Source organism: Sinohyriopsis cumingii, chromosome 3, assembly GCF_028554795.1.
Source record: "Sinohyriopsis cumingii isolate HCF-2022 chromosome 3, ASM2855479v2, whole genome shotgun sequence".
Taxonomy (NCBI): Eukaryota; Metazoa; Mollusca; class Bivalvia; order Unionida; family Unionidae; genus Sinohyriopsis; species Sinohyriopsis cumingii.
In genome coordinates, this window is record NC_142963.1 from 24,660,113 (window position 1) to 24,683,196 (window position 23,084).

A 23,084-nucleotide genomic window follows, 5' to 3' on the forward strand; every position below is an offset into this window, starting at 1 on the left:
AATTGTATACTATGCAGGACACTAGTATACAACTGGATAATATTACTATTACTAAAGAATGAAGCAATTTTTTCATCCATTACAAAAATATGAACTGCTATTCATCTGTTGGACTGCAAGAATTCCTTGTTTAGCAGCCTTTAAGAAGTTGGAAATATTCCTGAGCAAGCAAACGTTTTTATTAATGCCCAAGACTTTATAGAAAATGAGAAGAAAAATCCAGATTTGGTGAAAATTAATGAAAAACTAAATTTCAGGCTTTTGAATTTTTTTATCAGCAAGATTCTTGAAAGGATAAATTTACCTTACATCTTCATGAAAATTCTAAAATAAGTATTGATCTAATCACATAACTCAATTGTACTGAAATATTTCCAGGAAGATTTTAATGTGGTCAAACACATTCACTTCAAGGTATTATCACAGTTATGAAATTAATGATACATGATGATTTTAATGAAGTTAAGCTGTCACATGTTTAGGCTCAAATAAACAGTAACAAAGAAAGAGTGAAAACAACAAGTTTTTTAAAATTTAACAAATAATTCATTTTCCTGGAAAAATTCTGTAAAAATGAAAAAAAAAAAGAGAATGAACTTAAGGTTTCAAGAATCAAATCCAAAACTAATCTAAGAATAATCCACTAATTATTTTGCAAAAGTCCTAGTAACTGATGTTCTAATAATTTCAAGTTCGAATCCTGATGGAAAATCCAAGATGGATGACGATGACATAGGTTGTAGTCAGTACTGTGCTTATCTACAGTTCCTTGTAGAAATACAAAAAATGGCACTCCAGTGTTGGAAATCCAAATTAAATTTGTAAGCAATGTCTTTCCAAAATTTCTGTGTGTGAGCACTCAAAATATTTCCAGAGAAAAAAGAATTAATCCTTTTGAAATCCAACTGATCTGAAGAAAATTATAACTTAAAATCTGGCTACAACAAAATAATTTGACATCAGTGTAAAAAGCTCAAATCTGAGAAACCTCTCTCAAGGCATCTCTATTAAAATTAACAAATGCGCGTAATGGAAAAACCACAATTGTGAAATCAAAAGTGGAGTAACTTGATCGTGTTTATGTCACATACACCAAAAATGACCTGATGGCAACCAATCATTTTACTCCAAGAAATAAAAAATAAAAAAATTTGTTCACATCTTAAATCATGTAGGCCAATCATGACCTTGGAAACAACCAATCATTTTAAAATAAAATAGAACTTGTTTACAAAGGTAGCTACAAGTTCTGAAACAAGGTCAGAATTTAGATCAACACCTGGTGTTTATAAACTAACAGTCAAGATCAAACAATTTTCTGAAAAAGTATCATCTCTAGTGAATAAACTTACATTATAATAGCATATAATAGAATAAAAAATTTAAAACTAACAAACAATTAAATTAAAATAAATATGAATTAAATGAGATATACATAACAAAGCAGCTTCACTTCAAGGTACTGTTATGTATAACTATATTGTATGTTTAACATTTGTCCATGATTGTACATTTTAAGGGTCATTTGTAAAAAACAGAATACAAAGCTAACTTTTGTTCATGCTTGTGGCTTGTACTTTAAGATAATATTTGTAAACATATTACATTGCCTTTTGACCAAAAGAGAGCTTGTTTATGAAAATTATCCACATCCTGGTCATCTTATTGTGTCTTACTTTTTTATATAAGGTTCTGAAGAAAACAAAATTATTCATTCTCATTTAATATCAGTTTTTTGTGGAACCACTTTTATTTGTGCTTTGATATAATTTGGGAGGAATTATTGATTCAGATTATTCATTGGAATTACAATGTGCTCTTGACATTTTGTAAAAAATCACGAAATTTGTGATTATGGTAAAAGGACATTCTGGATGATATTGTGTTATATGAAGACTGTCAGTATATCAAACTATTCAAGGATACTGGTACATCAGCAAATTACAAACTGGAATTCATTCAGAACACTCTATTTTTTGGGGACTTGTGAAAGAAATCAGGGGGTTTATTGGGATTTAATTCACAATACTGTAAGTTCCTCTTAGATCTTCAGTTTATAACTTAGAGGATTTAATTATTTGTTGAATTTTACTGAACATTTTGGTTTTGATTTTTCTGTTGCTTAGTAAAAGACCATAGATTCGTAACAGTATTACTTCAATTGAACTAACTTTTTTGACATTTCTAATAAAAATCAAATTAGTGGTTTTAAATTCTTATGCAGCAACAATATCCTACTTATGTTATGCACTTGTCCACGAATCTGCATAGATTTTGTTGCATTTTCTGGATATGGCAGTATTTTAATTAAATGACTGGAACTGTCAATGCAAATGACCTTTGTGGAACCTGTTTGCTCTGTCATCCTATGCATTCAGTAATCATTTTATTTTCAGTTTATGATTTAACACTGCTTTCTGATGAATGTAAGATATTCTTCACTGGTTAGCTAGTACCCAGAACAAGTTTTAGAAAAAGATTAGTGACTTTCTGGGAGACTACAATATAATGCAATAAAAGCCCAATGGTTCAATTAGTGTAGTGGTATTATTAACAATGTTCTCTCTTGATACTACACAAATTTACATATTATATAATAAATTTGGGAATGTGCAGTGGTTTAATTTTCAGTTTTCATAAACTGTTAAAAATCATGAAAATTTAATCTCATGGAATGGAATAAAATAGTTGGAAAGAAGCAGAAGTCAAGAAAATGTATTAAGCTGCTAGCAGGAGCTGTGGTGGCTCAGTGGTTTACATGCCAGACTTGCAACAAAATGGGTACCAGTTCAAATCCTGTCCAAACCAGACTGGGATAGCTTGGGGTGTCCCTTGCTTTTGCACTTTAGAGCCATAGCCATGGCATAATATAAACTTCCTTTACGCTGATATGCTTTTAATAACCAACCAACCAACAACCACCAGTGTCCCTACATGCTTATGCAAATAAAACAAAAACTTACTGCATTAGGAGATCCTTCTCGTGACTCACTGGCTACATTCCCAAGAAATATAATTTCTGCCAATTGACGAACTAGAGGTGCATAGTTGATAATAAGAAACACCTAAATAAGAAAAATATATGAAGATAAAGATTGCATTATAATGCCATTTTAAAATACTACTAAAATTATACATGAAACTTGCAACATAATATATTGCCTTCTTAATTTGTGTATGCTTTTTTTAATTAAAAAACCCAACTATTTCATGAAATGTACATAGGCTTAACAAGAAATCTGCAGTAATGCATTAAGTCCTCACACTTCTTCACTTCCACAGTCTCATCCCAAAATTTGAAGTCTTTATGTTAAAAAGGCTGCCCTTCTTGACACACTCATGCACATGTTAACACTTGCACAAATAAACACAACTCCACACAAGATAGATGGCATTAAAATCCCCACATATATTTTTGGAAAGACCAAGACTGTGTGAATGACTACACGTTTAAATGAAAACTTAGTTATCAAGAAATGAAACAGATCCTTTAATAATTTATAAAAGATGAGATACATAAAGTTTTATGCAGATTTCTCAGGTCACAAATATGATATCGCAGAGAAATCTGTTCTAATACAGGTATGTCTAACAAGACAAATACTTCAATAGTGAATGAAAAAGTAACAAAATAACCCCAAACTGAATATTTTTATACCATGGATTAATTCTCCAGTTTGTCCTTCAATTTTTAATCCACTGACATAATATTTCAAAATGCCTGAAAGCAAATGACCTTCAACTCATCCTTCCTCATCTTCCACAAAGAAACATTAATGACTTATCTAATTAAGGATCATGAAAAGACACTTTACTGATGAGCTAGACTTGTGTTCATACAACACATGCCCCCTTTTTCAATGCAGCCCAAGAAATACAAATCCAAAGAGTTGAAGACTTTATTTAAACTAGAAATGTGTCCATATGATACTAAGACATCATGCTCCACCCTTAGTCATACACACAGTACTGCTCATACAATTTTTTGTTTCTCCACCCATAACTGTGGGGTAGTTACATGCTTGCTCCACAGTGAGGAGAAGATCAGTACATTGCAACTCACCAATGTGGCATTGTGGGACATGTCTATGGGTATGGGAGATGTCTGGATAATTGAAAATGGTACAGCCAATGCATGAAGACCACACATGGAAACACCGATTTATCAGTTATTAAGACTCAAATACCAAATTAAAAATTTCTTTATGTAAATTATACAATTAGTAAATAAAACATTAACTTCTTAAAAGTCTGAACTATTCAATACACGTGTTCCAAAAAAGTTTGTCTACTAATACTGCACAATTTCCATTTGTCTTTATTACAGAGGACAAAAATCTATGTGCATTCTTAATTCTATTTTAACAATGCAGCATGCTAATTTCACAATCTGAGAAATGTGGGTATCACTGACACTCCATGGAATCTATGTTTTTACTTTATTTCCAAGAGATCTAAACTAACTTTTGAAGTGAAATAAAATGCCTGGGTTCCCATTCAAACAGAGTATGTAACTGGTATATCTAGTAAAGTTCTCTATCTTTCCATTTAATGTTGCAACTAGATAATTCTGGATCAGATTTCTATTATTTGCTGAACATTGTCTATTTTGTGATCAGGATGGTTAAAGTGTTTAAAAATTGGGGTCTCCTTCCTATTGTTGACAACTCTAAGGTGTTCTTTTATTCTCTGAATTAATTTTGTCTCGAGTCCAATGATGAACTGGAACTCAGTGCCAGTCAAGATAATTTCATCCAATTATCTTATGTCACCCCTGACCAGCCATGGGAAACAGACGCCCCATTTAAGAATCTTACAGACAATATTAAGATCTCACCACTGATTAAACCTGTAAACAATCTTACAATCACACCTAAAAGGGTTTTATATCATTAATATAATACAATGGTGGAGGCAGATGCAGCAAAAGCTTTATATATAATACCACTCCAGTTTAATGATGTGTAATTCCTCCATTCATTATTTTTATTTATGCAAAACAAACCACCCCAGCAGACGGGAGGGACTGCTTCCACATTCCTTCAGGCATTACCTACATATGGACTGACTCGATGAGAAACATATCTTTCAGCTTTTTTTCCAATATAAATTTATACCATTCTTTGCAAGCAAAGTATGATGAGATATGCACAACTCAATTCCAGGTGACAACTACTGCTACTTAAAATAAAGAACAGTACAGAAAATACACAGAAATATATACTGACACTGAAATGTGAACCACATGCTTAGTCCTTCTGAACAGTAATGGCAGCACATACTTTCCATTTGGTTGCATAATCTACAACTTGGAGCCAGTTTCAATCTGTATGTTTCATTGGATGTTCTAGAGAAATCAAGGTGCAGGTAGCCACAGCTACCAAATATTTACAAAATTAGCATCAACAGAAGATACGAGTTTCAGATTCCTGCTTGGGAAATATGTCATTTAGTTACACAAAGCCATCTTATTTGGAGTAACAGGCTGTAATTGCCCAGATTAAACTGTATTAAGTCTGACAATTGCTCATAACAACACTTAATTAAAAATTATTATTTGAATTAATATCAATGCAGGAAACTATCACAAGTCAATTCAAAGATTTATCTTCCTTTCATTCAAGACTATGTTATAATGTTGAGATTTTTATGTACCACTCTGTGAGCAAGAGCTACCCTGCACCATCAAATGTAGCTTGCATGCCACCTTCATTTTTCCTTGTCAGATAGTCAGTATTATTTTATGTACCATTATCCATAATGGTTTTTGAAAAAATGATGTCATAAAATAGTCTATAATCCTGCATATAAGTCATCCATCACTCTCTCTATGAAGTGAAGCTGTGTTTTATATCTTTTTACAAAATGTCTCTGTAAATATATGTTTAGATCTAAGACTTTAATTTGTCAATGCATCTACTTAAAAGAGAGGATTATATTTTACTGAGAGAATTGATCATGCACTTTTTTAAATAGTGGATGCATACCCAACCTTTTCCATCTAATGTGTTTATACGGCTTTTTAACACAAATTCTGAAATGTACCATGAAAATATAAATATGGATTTGTATGTCTCTGACAGTCATTAACGCAGTTTTATGTTGCAGCTCTCTCTCACATAAAAATATTTGTTCCGTAGAAACTGCAGGTTCCATCAGAGTTTTAAGTAGGATTTTTCTGTTAATTCAATTAAAAAAGAATGGATAATTTTTTCACAATGAATGTGGCATTACCAGGAAAAGCTAAAGCTGATAAGAATGTTTCATGTACTGCACATTACATGACATTACACATCAGGATGAACTGATAATGCTCATTTAACCTATAATATCGAACTTTGAAAAACATGTTCATTAGGAGAACCTTTGATGAACAACATTTCTTATTTTAAAGAAAGATTTGAAGTTTTTAGGCCAATGTGCATTTTTTTACTCATTGCAGATCATAAAAAAGGATTCTATGTACGTGTCTAGGCAGTACAGGTGGCTGCATGAAACAATATCATTGCGATCCTCAAGCTGTTTTATCTAAATTGTCTGATACATTCAACAAAGACACATCTTAAAAACTGAATCCTGTTGTAATAAGAGGCAAAATGTACAGCAAATCAAATAATTAGTTAAGCAAAGTATGGCATACACATTGCCAATGGCTTACATATAAATAAAACTTAGCTGTAAGCATAATATGCAGATCAGAAGGAAAGGTTGAGTTTTTAATTGGTTCAACTAAATGGCAGAGCTTTGGTTATTGCACACTGTGTATATGTTTAGCTTTATTTGCAACAGCCAGACACACCTTGTGCTAGTTTCTCCAATGCAACTCTGTAACTTGGCTCCACGAGAATGCATGGTCTATGATGCAATTCTCCAGGTTCAAATGACACAACTCAATGAGGAATTTGCATGGTGGCAATGTGAAGGAGCTTCTCCCCCTCTACCCTTTCCATGCTCTCTCAACCCAGACTGTCAGGAATGGTGAAATGAAAAGTCTTGTGAGCTGTACCGTATGTTATATATTTAACAATGAACAACAAAACAATTAGTCAACAGAACAATATACGCACATAGAATTCATGTTAATGTTTACCAAGTTTTAATGTTTACCATGTCAACAATTTATACCAAATTCCAGGGCAATTAATCAAAAGCTGTGGGACTAGTTATACACACACACACACACCCGACATTATCATATACAGTGCCACAGTTAGCATAAAAAAGGACCATAACTCTGGAAGACTGTATCAGTGTTAGGACAGAATATTTGCACACTGATCACATATAAATAGTGGGGCCCTGAGTGGCCGAGTGGTCTAAAGTGCTCTCCGTTACGGATCACTGCCATCTCACCTCTGTCTGCGTAGGTTCGAGTCTCGGATTCGGCCAATGTGGGCATGTGAGAAAGCTTGCCAGTAGCTTCTCGAGGGTCGGTGGTTCTTTCCGGGGATTTCCTGGGTTCTTCCTCCACCATTAATACTGGCCGCCATGTATAGCCTATCTTGTGCTGAAAAATGGCGTTAAAACATACAACAACAAAAACAACATATAAATAGTATCTGCCTAGTTTCAATAAGGTCCTTTGTAAAATATGAAAGTAACTGCACACGCATGAATTCTGGGAACTACATGCATACATTATGTATCTACATGACAGACGGACAAACCTAATGCTACTAGCCTGTCATATTCAATGTAGGGGCATATAATTGGAAAATCATATAAGTGACATTAAAATCTAATCATGTCATTTAAACACACATACAAACATGCCAAGAAAATTTCATTTCTTTATGACAAATGGATTTTGTGCTACTTTACTAACAAGGTTTCACAAAAAGTTAAGAAAATGTATTTATCAAAAATGGAATAACTTCTTCAATGCAAAAAAGATCTAAAATCTGAACAAGTCAACTATATATCAATGTCAACATGCAAATATTTCATTTGTCCATGTTGAATGGGTTTTCTCATGGCAGACTAATGGTTATAAGAATGTACAGACATACAGTATGACCAAATGTAGAATTAGAATCAACAAGCGGGGGAGGGGGAAATAATAAAAATGTGCTCTAATCTTCTGATTATAAAAAAAAAAACCAAAAACAGTATCAATGTTCCTTTAAAACTGAAATTCTTTGTATCACATGACAGACCTGAGCTCAACTTCACCAACATGAGACTTGAGTTATACATTGACTTAAGACTTGAATTTCAAATCACTGGATTCTAAACTTAAATTTAAGTACAGGACAACAGGCTTAATGGTTAAACATTATACTTTTTATCATTAGCTTACCACAAGTGTGGGTAACATAAAGATATACAACTCCATTATGTTAGGTCCAAATGCAATAACAGTGTATTACCTGAGATAGTAAAAAGAGTGCTACCACAGAACTGACATACTTCTTTTCTCCCTGAAAGAAAAACAGTAATTATCTTTGAATATCAATTCTGTAATGTTTGCAATTGTAACAGAAGCATACTATGAGTTGGTTGAAAGGCAAAATTTACATCTGGAAATTTTATCTTATGTGGAAAATGCATACATCTAGATACATAAAACAGCAATGTTAAAGGCCAATAACAAGGGGTTTAATTTTCATTTTGCATCTTCATGTACTTTATGTTAATGGATATGAACAAGGGGTTTAGTTTTCATTTTGTATCCTCACTTGTACTTTATGTTAAAGCTATTCCGCTGCAGTAGATTTGACCCTTTGACTAGAATTGTGCAATCTTGTCTCTTTGAAAATAACAATACATTCAAGATAGCTGATTCAATGAAATGCAAGACATCTGTGGAGTCATTTATATTCATAGATATACAAAATGAGCAAATCTTTTGTATACTATATTTCTCTGAGAATAATTACGCAAATTAAATTAATGTTAGGAATTAAATTACACTACCTCCTCCCTAAAGTTCTCCTGGAAAGATGAAACAACTGCAACATGACTGTACAAGTATTCGTGAAGAAATATAACCTACAATAAAGATTTCTTTTGTCCAATTAATAACCTTATCAAATTTAGGAAAAAAGGTAAGAGAAGGTGCAACATCCCAGTAGATAACTAACACATGTTATGAATATCTATATTGTGTGTTTAATTTTTGTTCATGATTATAGATTATATTTTAAGACATATGATGCTATAAATAGGTTGTTTACTTGGGTTTGGGTTCGAGACCCTGCCTTGATAATAAACCTATTAAGAGTCTGATGTAATTTTCCATTGGTATGATTGAGTATTGTGACATTTGTAATTTCGGGATGAATTGTAACATAGTGTCATAATTTAGTCATGAAAATTTATATATGGAGAGATGTGAACAATTATTTCTATTCCTGTTTTATATTCAGTCTGCAGAAATATTTACTGTTGTGTTTAGATTTAATCTGAGACGAATTATTTTATTTAGATTATTTATTGGAAATACAAAGGGCTCATATGACTGTTTGGACTAAATCACTATTTTTCAATTATTGTGAATTCACTCAAAGACATTCTGGATTAAAAATCAGTGTGATACAGCAAGACTGTTGGCACATCAATGCATTCAAGGCTATTGGTGCATCAGCAAATTCAGGACCTTGAATTCATTTGGAACACTCTATTCTTTTGGACTTGTGATAGAATTTTAGGATCATTTGGTATTTAATTCACAATACTCTAAGTTCCTCCTAAATTTTCATTTTAAAACTTAGAGAAATTATTTGCTGAATTTTAGAGAACTCGTTGCTTTTTCTGTTACTTAGTCTAAGACCACAGAGTCATAACACAAGATTACCTAGAAGCCTACAATAAACCCTAAGATGAAATGTATGGCATTTCCTTAGTGAGGAAAAGATCTGGGTGATTTCAGTGAAAACAAGAAAACAGTGCCTGTGATGAGGCTGTGTTGGTAATAACAAGGTCTGGTGGGTGTCTGAGCAACTTCCACCAGGTACACCATATTCATTTTCTTTTTTTCTGTGAGGCTAAATCACAAAGGTAAAAACAAGAGAAAGCTGATTTCATGCTGACAAATTGAATACTGACTCAAATCAAACATCTGTGTTCAAATACAAGGTTCTCAGAGATAGCTTCAGTCTCATGAGCTGATATTTTCATGTAACATATCCAATTCTGTGAAATCTCAGAAGATCCTCATCCACTGACTTTAGATCAATGACAGCATCAAAACCAAGCCCAGCCTCCCAAAATTTGGAATCCAAAGAACATTTCCCCATGAAATTAGGTCTGTGGAAAGATGAATTCCATCAATACATTGCTGGAACTGGATCAAATGCATCCACATCAGCTAAATGCTGCTGAACAGTTATAAGCATTTTAATGGTCTAACATACATCCTATTTCTGTATTTTGTTTTCATTTGCTTCAATCAATAGAAGCCTCTCTCACACATAGTACTACTGGCTGGTAGAGATAGGATTAGATCTATCAAACTTGATAGTTGTGGCAATGGTCTTTGTACTGGAGATTGCTGACATTGGGAATTGTAAGTACAAGTATCATCACATATTGCACTGATGCAGAAGAGTTTTTAACTCAAGTTGCAATCATGCAATGTATATAAAAAATCTGAGTTATCTCCCTTTTCATCTCACCCAAAAGATTGGATTGCTATGATCTAGATTCACCAGTGGTTGTCAGTGGTTATTTATTTTTCATATGACTTCTATTATTTCTTTTAATATGATAAAAATATTCAATTTGCAGTTTAAATTTACTCTATATACCTTAATATCCAACTGGCCAGATGAACTGGTTACTCATTGTTTGTGCCAGTCAGTCATGAAATTTGCAGGCATCACACCAGTGTGAGGTGATGGCAATTTCACATGCAGGTTGCATTCACGCAAATACTTTCAATGAAAGACCTTCTAGTGCATGAATTAGTCAATATGACTGAGGTGCTGAACTTGCTTCCCACATAGAACATTCATTAAAAAAGCCATGACTAAAGCAGCCTTTCTGAACACGAGTGACAGACGTGTGATCTCTTCAGAACCATCATACAGGTCTTATCCCTTATATTCTGAATCAAGATCAGAAGAATCAGGAAAGTTGGAGAAGGAATATCCCCAAATCCCTTCCCAAATGAACAGTGCATCCACAGGCCAGGGTACTGTGGCTGGTAGCAGGAACACAAAGGTAGCAGCTTGTGGTTCCACCTGGTCATGAAAGACTGACCATTAGAATATTCCCAAGAGTGCCAGATTGGTTGGTGGAGAGATGACTTGTGTGCAGAATATGGCCTCTATTTGGTAAGGAATTGGCTTAGATATTAGCCCTGCCAGAGTTATGTTTATCTGTAGCAATCCAATGGCTGGAGAACCAATAATGAAAATCAAGACCAGGACAGAGAGACCTGGTGACTTGATATCCCAATGTCTGTGAAGGTAATTGATCACATAATTGTCTGAAATTATAAAAGCAACCACCTTCATCCAGTGGAGTTCTGCCAGAAATGAATGCATTGAAAATGGCCTTCATTTCCATTGTTTATATTATTAGCCCTCTCCTCTGGTCCCCAGAAGCTTGTTTCCATAGTAAAACATGGCGAGAGGTAGCACTCAAACCATGCATGCTAGGTTTGTACAGACCAACTTCTGATGGAGGGGATCTCCAGAGGAATCCCTGCTTACAATTATTCCATGTTCTGCAACTGATGCATAAAGTGTCTTATCTTATTTGAGATCAGGGATGCCACTGAACTAAGAAAGCCATCTGCACAGAGTGCATAAAGAGGAGGCTGAGATGAAGATCTGCAGTGACAATGAAGAGATCCTCCCTCATAGAAATGCATGTCTTCTTGTCTGACATTCTCTGCAATGCATTTTGGGAAAAAGGCAAACTAATCTGGGAAGAGTCAGCAATTCCTTATAAAGGTGAATGAATTGCTGGAATGGAGATATGAGTTTCTGCATTTAGAGGAATAAGAGTAAGCTGTTCATATCTTGAATCTGCAAGATGTTATCCAGGTATATCAAAGATACCACTGTAGAGGCCGACCTAAAGTGGGTGACAATACAGTCTACATTCACTTCTGGACTGTGCTCAATGAAATATTTCAGACACAAGCCCATGTTATCTGGCTGTAAAACGTCACTTGACCCAACTAAAAGCACATATGTGGCAGAGCCATATTTTTTTTACTATCAATCTGATACAATGTTGAAACTGCTATACTTAAAATAATCAAACATAAAAATGCTTCATGTCTGAGCTGTCTATTAAATACGCCTCTCATAAACTGTGTATTTCCCCCCAAAAGAGTGCGTGACCTTGTCTACTAAACTTTGTATTCTCCAGGTTTTGATGTAAACCAGCAATCAGTAGTTTTTGTTTTCTAAACTTCTGAACTGCAGCATGTGAAGTTTCAAGCATGACTGTTACCTGCTTTATCCACATGTCATGGAGACAACAAAATGAAACCAAGTCAAGCAAAACTGGGACACTACTAGACTTCTCACCCACTTCAAACTCACAAATATCTATCTCACAGAGATGCTGGGCAGACATGTTTACTGCCATTATATCTTTTTCCAAATTCATGGTAGGTATCAGTGTTCTGTACTAGCAGGCTGAGAATGACAGCTGGCTTTCTGAGAATAAGGTTTTGAACCTTGTCAGAAAAATGATGAATAATCTCTTCAATCCAAAGATATTGCATCAGATAGGTGGAAGGATCATCCTCATCACAAAGGCATGATTAAATTGATAGTGGTGGTCACCAACTGGATGGATATGAGATTCCAATCTCTTCAATCACAGTTTTGAAAGCTTTTAGAATCTGGGCTCATATGTTCACCGCAATTGTCCTAACACTGGGTTATCATTATCCAGCAGGTCTTCCATGTCTGCATCAAGGATATATTCTGAAACCTGCCCATATGATAAGCAATATATTGCATACAGGCAGTGGAAAAGATAGACTGCTATGACATATTACAATAACTGGTCGTACATAATGTTGTTGTTGTGGGGTTTAATGCCATATTTCAGCACACGATAGGCTATACATGGCGGCCAGTATTAATGGTGGAGGAAGAACCCAGGAAAACCCTGGAAAAACCACCAACCCACAAGAAGCTACTGGCAAGCTTTCTCACATACCCACATTGGTTGAATCCAAGACTCGAACCACTGCAGGCAGCGGTGAGATAGCAGTGATCCGTAACGGAGAGCGCTTTAGACCACTCGGCCACTCGGGGCCCCGGTCGTACATAAAGGAATGGTTGTGGTCATGGATCCCATTTCATGAAGTATTCTTAAAATGTTATCAATAATGTACACCATTATAAGGTAATCTAACTCAAATGTGGTCTACTCTATGACTTACATGGAAAGTGCTATGATGAGTGCTCCATTGACCCAAGTGCAGTATTGACCTAAATGTGCTATGAATGCTATGTTGACATGAATGTGCTATGAGTGTTGTATTGACCTGAATGTGCTATGTGTGCTGGACTGACTTGAATGTGCTATAACAAGGGAGTGCTGTTTTGTTGTTGTTGTTGTTGTGGGCTTTAACGCCATTTTTCAGCACGATAGGCTATACATGGCGGCCAGTATTAATGGTGGAGGAAGAACCCGAAAAACCCCGGAAAGAACCACCGACCCACGAGAAGCTACTGGCAAGCTTTCTCACATGCCCACATTGGCTGAATCTTAGACTCGTACCGCCGCAGACAGAGGTGAGATGGCAGTGATCCATAACAAAGAGCGCTTTAGACCACTCGGCCACTCGGGGCCCCGGAGTGCTGTTTTGACATGTATTATAATGAATGTTGTATTGACCTGAATGTGCTATAACAAAGGAGTGGTGTACTGACCCGAATGTTATCTTCCCAAAGTCATACTGAAAAACCCAACACCAGCATGAAAAAATAGTCTAATCAAACATATTTCTCAAAATCTTTTACCTGGATAAGTTCATTCCTTTTCCTTTTTGTGAGAGAGTACACATACAATGGCACCAAGAGTCTGTTTAATAAATGGTCTGAAAGCACCTCATTTAGCGTATCGATGTTAATAAGCAGAATATCGTTGACGTAATGAAGGTGATCCAGATGTATAGCAACAAGGTCTGCAAGGCGATTTCTACTCTGATGACTGTAAAAAGAAGTAATATAATGTAAAAAGAAGTAAATATAATGTAAAAAGAATATAATGCAAAAAAAGTAATATAATGTAAAAAGAATAGTGGAAATACATACAACAGTACAAAAGAATATGCTTTCACTCTGTTCATTCCTTTGTTTATCCATGTACATGTTTACCATAACTGTTATGTATAAAAGGCATCCATTTATTTTAAGCTTCATATAAACACCAGTATTAGTGACTTTACTTTTGTAAAATAGAAATGTAACTGTCTTCATACACATAGAAATTAACACTCTGCACAAAAATGAAGCAGTTATTTGCACAGCTACGAAAATGTTTAATTATATTCATATTTTCAACCAACATTCAATTTATATTCTCATAGTCAATTCACATAAAAAAGGACTGAATCCCAAATGGAACCCTGCACATGTGAAAAAGAAACACAAACAACACTGTCACTAAATTTGGTCCTCCCTCGATGCAATGCGTATGCTAGCTGACAAAATAAACAACATGTTATTCTCCAGTCTTATTCCACATTTTGTACTGTTCTCCCCACCACACACTCCCAATTTTTTCCATCACCACTATCTACACAACAAAAATTGTAAGTTACTGATATTTCCATCACCACTGCCTGCATAACAACCAGTATGGGTAATTGATATTTCCATCACCACTGCCTGCACAAAAATTGTAAGTAACTGATATTTCCATCACCACGGCCTGCAAAACAACCAGTATGGGTAATTGATATTTCTATCACTACTGCCTGCACAAAAATTGTAAGTAACTGATATTTCCATCACCACTGCCTGCAAAACAACCAGTATGGGTAACTGATATTTCTATCACTACTGCCTGCACAAAAATTGTAAGTAACTGATATTTCCATCACCACTGGCCGCAAAACAACCAGTATGGGTAACTGATATTTCCATCACCACTGCCTGCAAAACAACCAGTATGGGTAATTGATATTTCTATCACTACTGCCTGCACAAAAATTGTAAGTAACTGATATTTCCATCACCACGGCCTGCAAAACAACCAGTATGGGTAATTGATATCTCCATCACCACGGCCTGCAAAACAACCAGTATGGGTAATTGATATCTCCATCACCACGGCCTGCAAAACAACCAGTATGGGTAATTGATATCTCCATCACCACGGCCTGCAAAACAACCAGTATGGGTAATTGATATTTCCATCACCACGGCCTGCAAAACAACCAGTATGGGTAATTGATATTTCCATCACCACGGCCTGCATAACAACCAGTATGGGTAATTGATATCTCCATCACCACGGCCTGCAAAACAACCAGTATGGGTAATTGATATTTCCATCACCACTGCCTGCATAACAACCAGTATGGGTAATTGATATTTCCATCACCATGGCCTGCAAAACAACCAGTATGGGTAATTGATATCTCCATCACCACGGCCTGCATAACAACCAGTATGGGTAATTGATATCTCCACAGCATAATTGGATATCTGATTATCTGTAAATGTATGAATGGCCAAGCAGTGAAACTAGGTTGATTATCAAGGACTGATAAATTAGAGTATTTCCAAACTAAAAAGAAAAAGGTTTTGAAAAAAACAGCTCTTTAATCCTCAGTATGCTTTTTTAATCCTGTAACTTACTCAGCATCATTTCTGACGCATGTGTCCAAATCCAGGATATGGTTCCCAATGAACCAAACTAGGTTCGAAAAGTATGGAGCAGCTGTGTGATCTCGTATATAGCGCAGCATGGCTTTGTCCTCCACTGAAAAAACAAACAAACAATGTAATCAACTGTTACACAGCTCACCTCTGTGAAGCTTTTGGGAGTATCCAGCAGCCATTGTAACATCAATTATCCTGCAGAAAATAATCTCAGACTGAAATGATCCTGAGAAAATGCTGGATCCTGTGACTGGGCATAAAGACATAAAATAATAATAACAAGAACATTATTTTCAACAATATCTTGCATTCTTAACTGAAACTACACTGAGAAATGCCTTGTAACACTTTCCAATAACTGAAAAGTTCTTAAAAAGAATATCTATTTGTTGTTATGAAAAGGGGAGGGGAGCATTCTGTTCTTGTCAGCTATTTGACAATCATAACTACCATAACATTTCATGCTAAATATAGAACTGCATACTCCAAAACCTCTGACACAGTTGTGTTTTAAAAAACAACAATTATCAGTAATCTTAGAGAAAAAAGATTTTTCTATCACTTTTAAAGATCACTTTTACAGTCATCATGCAACCCCTCACAAAGTGCCATGCCTCTAAGTGTGACATTGTCTATGTAGCATTCCAAAAACTATGTCGTCATTAGCTATACTCAAAACTTTAACTGAAACCAGTAAAATGTGACATGTTGACAAGTAAGCTTTTTAGTGAATGCAGTGCTAACATAGACATATACAATCATTCAGTTTAATGACACTAGCATGAACAGTTAAAACAAAATTTAACTAAAGTCAGTGAAGCATTAAATATCAGTTGCATTTACCGACTTTTATAACTGAAGTGTGGATGAGTTTCATGGTTCCAGTTAGAACAATATGCAGTCAGGATAAAAATAAAAATAACAATGTAGCATGAAGTAAATATAAGGGTGTGATACTAACAGAGGTGCATACAGTAATTAAGTTTTATGATTTTAGCTTGAACAGTGCTTAAGAAATAAATCTATAAAGCAAAATTGAAGCCAAGTCAGAGAAGCATCAAATATGGGTCATGATTCCAGTTATAGCATTATCTATACAGAGTGCAAAAAAACCTTGTACATGTACTTCACATAAACACTTAAACAAGACTAAAATGATTGAGATGCCATGAGGCTGTACATATCTATCTGCTTTTACATGTGTAGATGGAACTCTCCCAACTCAAGAGTAATTTTCTGTTGACTGCTACAAAAACATATTTTCTTACCATATAAAAAGTGATAATACAATGTTTGACTCTGCATCCCCTCAAGGAGTTGGGACTAATAATGGTAACCTGGATTACATAACTTATCAGTTGACAATTTCAGTAAGCATACTCATGTTAAAGCATAAGATTATGTGCTATATCAACTATCTCCCAAAACTATATATCATGTTGATTTGACCTATTTAACTATATCCCAATTTTTAAAAAAATCTAGAAATCTAGTCATAATTGATATGCAGTTTCTTGTTTATAACTGAAGTCACCCAAGATGCTGAAGATAAAAAACCCAACAGATAAAAAATATCGCTTCCGGACTTATATCAAGCTCAGCCAATCTGATACAAGATTACATCATTAATATCCATGCATCTCACTCATTACTGAACTTAACAAGATCTTGATGATTCCATGTTTTATCAAAATCAGACAAGAAACATGGACTCCAGAGTGGTAAGAAGCTCGGCCAATCAGAAGCAAGATCACCTCATCAATATGCATGCACCTCACTCACTACTGAACCCATTCAAGATCCTGGTGTTCATATATTCCAAGTTTGACCAAATCAGATCAGAAACTTGGCTTCCAGATTGGTAACAAGGTCAGACAATCTGATGCAAAATTATTTCATTATTCAAAATCTTGATGATATAAACAAATATAGACCTTTTGTCTTCTTGCCATTTTTGTTTGCACCTTGACATTGTGTTTTTCATGACAACTCAACAATTAATTTGATTTAAAACTTATACCATTGTCAAATTTACAGCACATGTCAACAAATTGTAACATTCTACAGGACAGAGTTTAAAAAAATGCCAAGTGGTTTCAGTTTTAACAAAATTATGTTAAAATCTGATAGATCAACAAATGTATTAATTACACGTTTTAAAGTAATCTCAAATACAATTTATCCATTACTAGTGATATGTATTCGTTCACATACTGATAGGAAACGAAAAGTTCAGAAGTACAGAAAATTTAGTACTGGAGCTGGTCAAAAACAAATATTCTTAAGTATCTGATCACCCTAACAGTTTTAAAATTCCAAACTAAAAAACTTTGAAAAACATTTTTAAAAAATATATTAAGAGGAAAAATGTATTTCTCTTTCACATCTCTGTGTTATCATAAAAAAGTCCATGTCCACTGCAGCTGATGGTTTAAGTACAGTTGGGTTTTGTGTTAGTCCATATATATGCCACATTTATAGCTGCATGTATCCTGTCAAATTGATTCTTGCTAGCAGTATAATTTGAATTTATTTGTGTTTACATAAAAATCTGAAAAATCTTCAGTGAAATTAGTTTCAAATGAAAAACTTAAATATTTTCTGTCATGCCACCTGAGTCTGACCTCACTGCAGAAACATTATGTTATTCATGTTCCAATTTAATCAATATAATTCTTACCATATAATAAATTAGTGTTTTATCCTCATGGTAAAGACGAAATGCTTTGATTACATTGTTTTCGTCAAGAATGAATGTTTTCTTTATTTGGACAAAAGTTTATGCCAACAATTTCTAGGGTAATACATACATGTCATTTGAATTCTTTCATCCTCATAAGACTATTTTTCATTACCATGGCAACCAAAGTAAATTCATGAATTTAAAAATAAAAAAATTCTTTATGAGTAGTAATGTTTAAAAAAAATCCACTCGTACAAGTTTTATCACACTGATTCAATACCGTTCCTCTTATTAAATACAGAAATGTACAGATGTGTTATACAGTAAAACTTTGACCAATCAGCTTTGATCTTGAAATAATGAATTGCAAATATAAATGGCATGAAGATAAAAGTTTGACTATCCACATTATTATATTTGATGGAAAAGTATGAATCATGTCTGACTTTCTTTTAAGAAATATTTTTACACCCTTTTACTCTATTTGGTTGACATGGTAACCATGAACACACATACCAATTTCAACAACTTTGTATTAGCAATCTGCATCTATGCATCACCTGATACAATTTAACCCCCAATTTGACCACAAATACTAATTTTGCAGCAGTAATATGGATTTGGCTATAAAAAAAATCTGTGTTGCTTTTAAACATCCTTGCATCCATGAATGGGGTAGCTAGAAACGAATCAGCATAGGCGACAAGGTAATACAAAAACATTCCAGTACTACCTGTGTTAATATTAAATAGTCCTTCAAAAGTTATCTACTGGAAATGAAATTTATAATGCAAAGACTAAATTAAAGGAGTCATAATCGAATCTAATTCCTAAGGAGAAAGGAACAAACTAAATTTAAGCAAGGTTCTTTTGTTATTAAGCATCTAAGTTTGGTCTGAATCAATTCAGTTCATCAAAGGTTATCAAACAGTAACAAAATTCAGGAAGCAAAGGAATTTTCTTTATTTCAAACTGATGTCATAACTCAGATTTTGATATGGATATGGAAAAGTGACAATTTATCTCCTTTTGATCTTAAATCACATACCATCACATCACATACCAAATATGTTTTCAATCCATGCAATGACTAAAAAGTACCTGATCAGAAATAAAATTTGTGACAGAAAGACAGTATATCATGGCAGCATATATAAAAAAAAAGACCAGGGCCTGTAAATTTTGCCCATGATCTACACATTGCTCAAAAGTTCAACCAAAACCTCAAACAAGCTGCTGACAGTGGAAAAGATATTAGCAGAATCTTTGTTGGGGTTTGGACTGAGACAAGGAAATCCCAGTCAAAGGGTTATGTTATTTGTGTCCCCACTTGTCTATGCCTAGTACAAGAGCAATTGGGTGACCTGTCAACCCTAAGTACATTAGTTCTATGCATGAGAAAATTTAATTGAAAGATATCATACAAAACTGACAATAAATAATTAATATCTTTAATATGGTTTTAACTTTTGTCCGTTCTCATTTGGAAAATGTTCAATGATAGGCAACAGTATGATACTGCTCAGAACAATATGCCTACTGGGTACATTTCCAACAAGTGTATAGTGACGTCAGGAAATTTCTAATTCATGACTTTCTCGGAAATTTATATTTTCTGTCCTGGAAATATGGCAAGTGTTCCTACCACTAGTACAATGATACACTACATGAAAATCTTTTTTCGTGGAATAACATGTGGACTGATGAATGAACGAGTCTGGTTGGTAAAGTACAGGAGTTTACTTTTATAATGGCATTATTATATTTGATTCAAATTGGGTGGACCATGGGTGTTTGACAAAGTTTTAAAAGAAACCAGTTTCTCATAACACATTTTTGGATTTTGCAAGCTTTGCAGTAGCACCAGAGAGACCCTGGTTTTGTGTGGCCAGTGATGTGTATTACCTGTGTGTCTGGAGCTCTATCAAATAGCTCAACGTGTATGTGTGTGTGAAAATGTTTTGGATGGTGTTATCAATGTTGGAGAGAAATTAAGCTGCTTTATAAGTAAATTTATTTTTGTTATATATCTGTTGTTGCTGTTGTTGGATTTTATAACAACTCCATCAGACAAAACAGAAGACATCAGTTTCTTTTTACAAGTAGTTCTTTGTGTGTGGACACCATGACTGAGATAACCAAACTGAGATAGGAAAAGGTAGACTTCTCCGTCACATGGGTGAGAAAGTTATGTCTCACGTTCCACAAATGTACTCAACATAAATCTCTATGGTAAAAGTTAAATTAGTAAATACTCACCTCTGTATACATTTAGTATGATAGTCCTGACAGCGATGCGGACCATGTTCTCTGAGTGGTTGAAGAATTTTATAGCCTCTGTATATAAGGCAAAGTCGTTGGTATGCTGCAAGGTGTGAAAACTATCAAAATCAAAATTGCTTACTTGCATAGGAGATTCACTGTGTGATATTTCAGGGATAAATAATTTCATGTACATTTTCTTTTTAGTCTAAAACGCTAGATCAAAATGGATAACAGCTGAACCTATGCCACACACAGTGTGACCCTGCTATAGCATGCTCCATTATAACATGAATTTCGATATAACATGATCATTGCATGGCTCGAGAAATTCTTTCTTAAAAGTACGAAAAATAATGTGTACAAAGTTTATTATCATTTTGGGGAAGATAACACATGAATTCTAATATAAGATGATCATGGTGTGGATCCTGAAATTTCATATTGATCTATTTTTCTCACACATGAAAAAAATATATCTTAAAAGTACAAAAAATAATGTCTAAGACATTTATTCAAGGATCATGCTGGGCTTCCCTAAAGTCACAAATTGCTTTTTTTCCCCTTATTGGCAACAAAATATACCATATGGTGATTTTTATTTGCAACATTGTTGGCTATTTAAACTTGTATTTGGGTTTGGAGTAGAGATATTCAGAGGCACCATGAAAGGAAAATGAAACTTGATGTAAAATGCACTAAAATCTATTTATCGTTACATAAAAAAATGTTTGGTTCATATTGGCAAAAACAGTCTCAACAGTGCATTGTTAGATCATAATCTGCTTATTCAGACATCTGACCTGAATACTGTATGCTGTGAGATCTCTGCATTTTTTTTATGTTGACATTTCTGGCAGCAGAAATCAGCCGGATGAGGCACTATCTCATAATGGGTCTTTCAAACGAAATAGTGTCGGACTATTGGCAGCTTGCTAGTAATTAATATCCTGTCCTTTGTATGCAGATTTTTTTATATTTTTTATATACATACACAGTAACTTAACGGATTATGGATTGTACTACACAAATGTAAGTTGTCAATATACAAGTGTATTTCAGACCAGTTTGTCTTCATTTAATAAGTACATATTTTTGTGACTGCTTTTATTACCCCTCCAGCCTTTTATTTTAGGTAAATGCATGATTTTTTTCAGCTAACTGACTTGGTTTGTTATAACACGGTTCAGTCTATAACACACTCAGGTTCTACTGACCTCAAACATTGTTATAGCGGGTAACACCGTAACATCTCCATGTCTTTGCAACCATAAATTTTGACCCTGTTTCTCATGCTTATATGCTATAAATAATAATAATAACAATTATAACAATGATCTGCTCCCTTGATAACTCACCAACCTGTTTGCAATCAGAATTGATAAATGAAACCTTGATATATCCATTGTTTTATCAATGAAAATGGCAGTTAGAACCCCAAAAGTTAGAATCAACATCGTGAAATTTGCAAGTTTCGATAAGAAATCACATATTTTGTTAGATTTTCTCAATACATGGTACATAATAATATATGGTGAAATAGCAATCAATGAGTGTGTATGTGTGTGTGATAAATAAATAAAGCATTAAAAAAAATTTCAGCCATAGCGTGATGATGTCTGCAGTGTGTCAGTTTATAGTGATGTCTAGCACCAGGGCATCATGCTGCAGACATGTAGCGTTATGTCCCACCCAATCACAAGACCAGTCCGAACACTAGCCTCTTAATGCTGATGCCTAGTGAGGTAGCTTTTAGTACCATTTTTATAAGTCTTTGGTATGACTCGGCCTGGGTTTGAACCCGCAACCTCCCGCATCCAAGATGGATGCTCTAAACACTAGGCCACCGGAGCGGTAGCAATCTGCAAACAGACATCAACATTTAAAGAAATAAATACTAATTAAAAATGTTTTATCAAGTGAAATTCATGTTTTTATCTTTTAATTTTGTTTCAATGTAAACAGTATAATCATGGTATGTTTTCTTCTATTAAAACATGAAGAGAGTCAATCAACCGTCACATCAATACCCACAAGCACTTCTGTTAGAATCCAATTAAGTGCTGGCTGTGTTTTGATCTAAAACTTTGGCTGCACTGTAAAAATCTATTAAATGAGACCTGATTTGTTTTATCACAATAAGAATGTCTTTTGTATCAAATCAAGGGAGGTACAATAAAATAGTTAAAAGGCATTTAATCCTACCTGCATAAGCTCTTGTGATCACTATCATGTCTCAAAATCAATCCATTTTACTGGACCAGTTGAACATGGTTTTAAATTTTATGTGCTTAACATTATTAAAGTATATATACTAATCAGTAATACACAGC

At 34.4% G+C, this 23,084-nt stretch overlaps 1 protein-coding gene across 3 annotated transcripts in view; it reads right to left on the reverse strand.

The window, feature by feature from the left end:
- LOC149802553 (protein CLEC16A-like) overlaps window positions 1-23,084 on the reverse strand; it is a 175,278-nt gene that overhangs the window by 120,701 nt on the left and 31,493 nt on the right. For all 3 annotated transcript variants that reach the window (XM_089951800.1, XM_089951799.1, XM_089951801.1), the window contains exons 6-10: window positions 20,749-20,854; window positions 15,783-15,906; window positions 13,938-14,127; window positions 8,370-8,420; window positions 2,964-3,065 (exon numbers count right to left, since the gene is read on the reverse strand). In XM_089951800.1, the coding sequence (XP_089807926.1) occupies window positions 2,964-3,065; window positions 8,370-8,420; window positions 13,938-14,127; window positions 15,783-15,906; window positions 20,749-20,854 (573 nt within the window). The remainder of the gene's footprint in view (window positions 1-2,963; window positions 3,066-8,369; window positions 8,421-13,937; window positions 14,128-15,782; window positions 15,907-20,748; window positions 20,855-23,084) is intronic.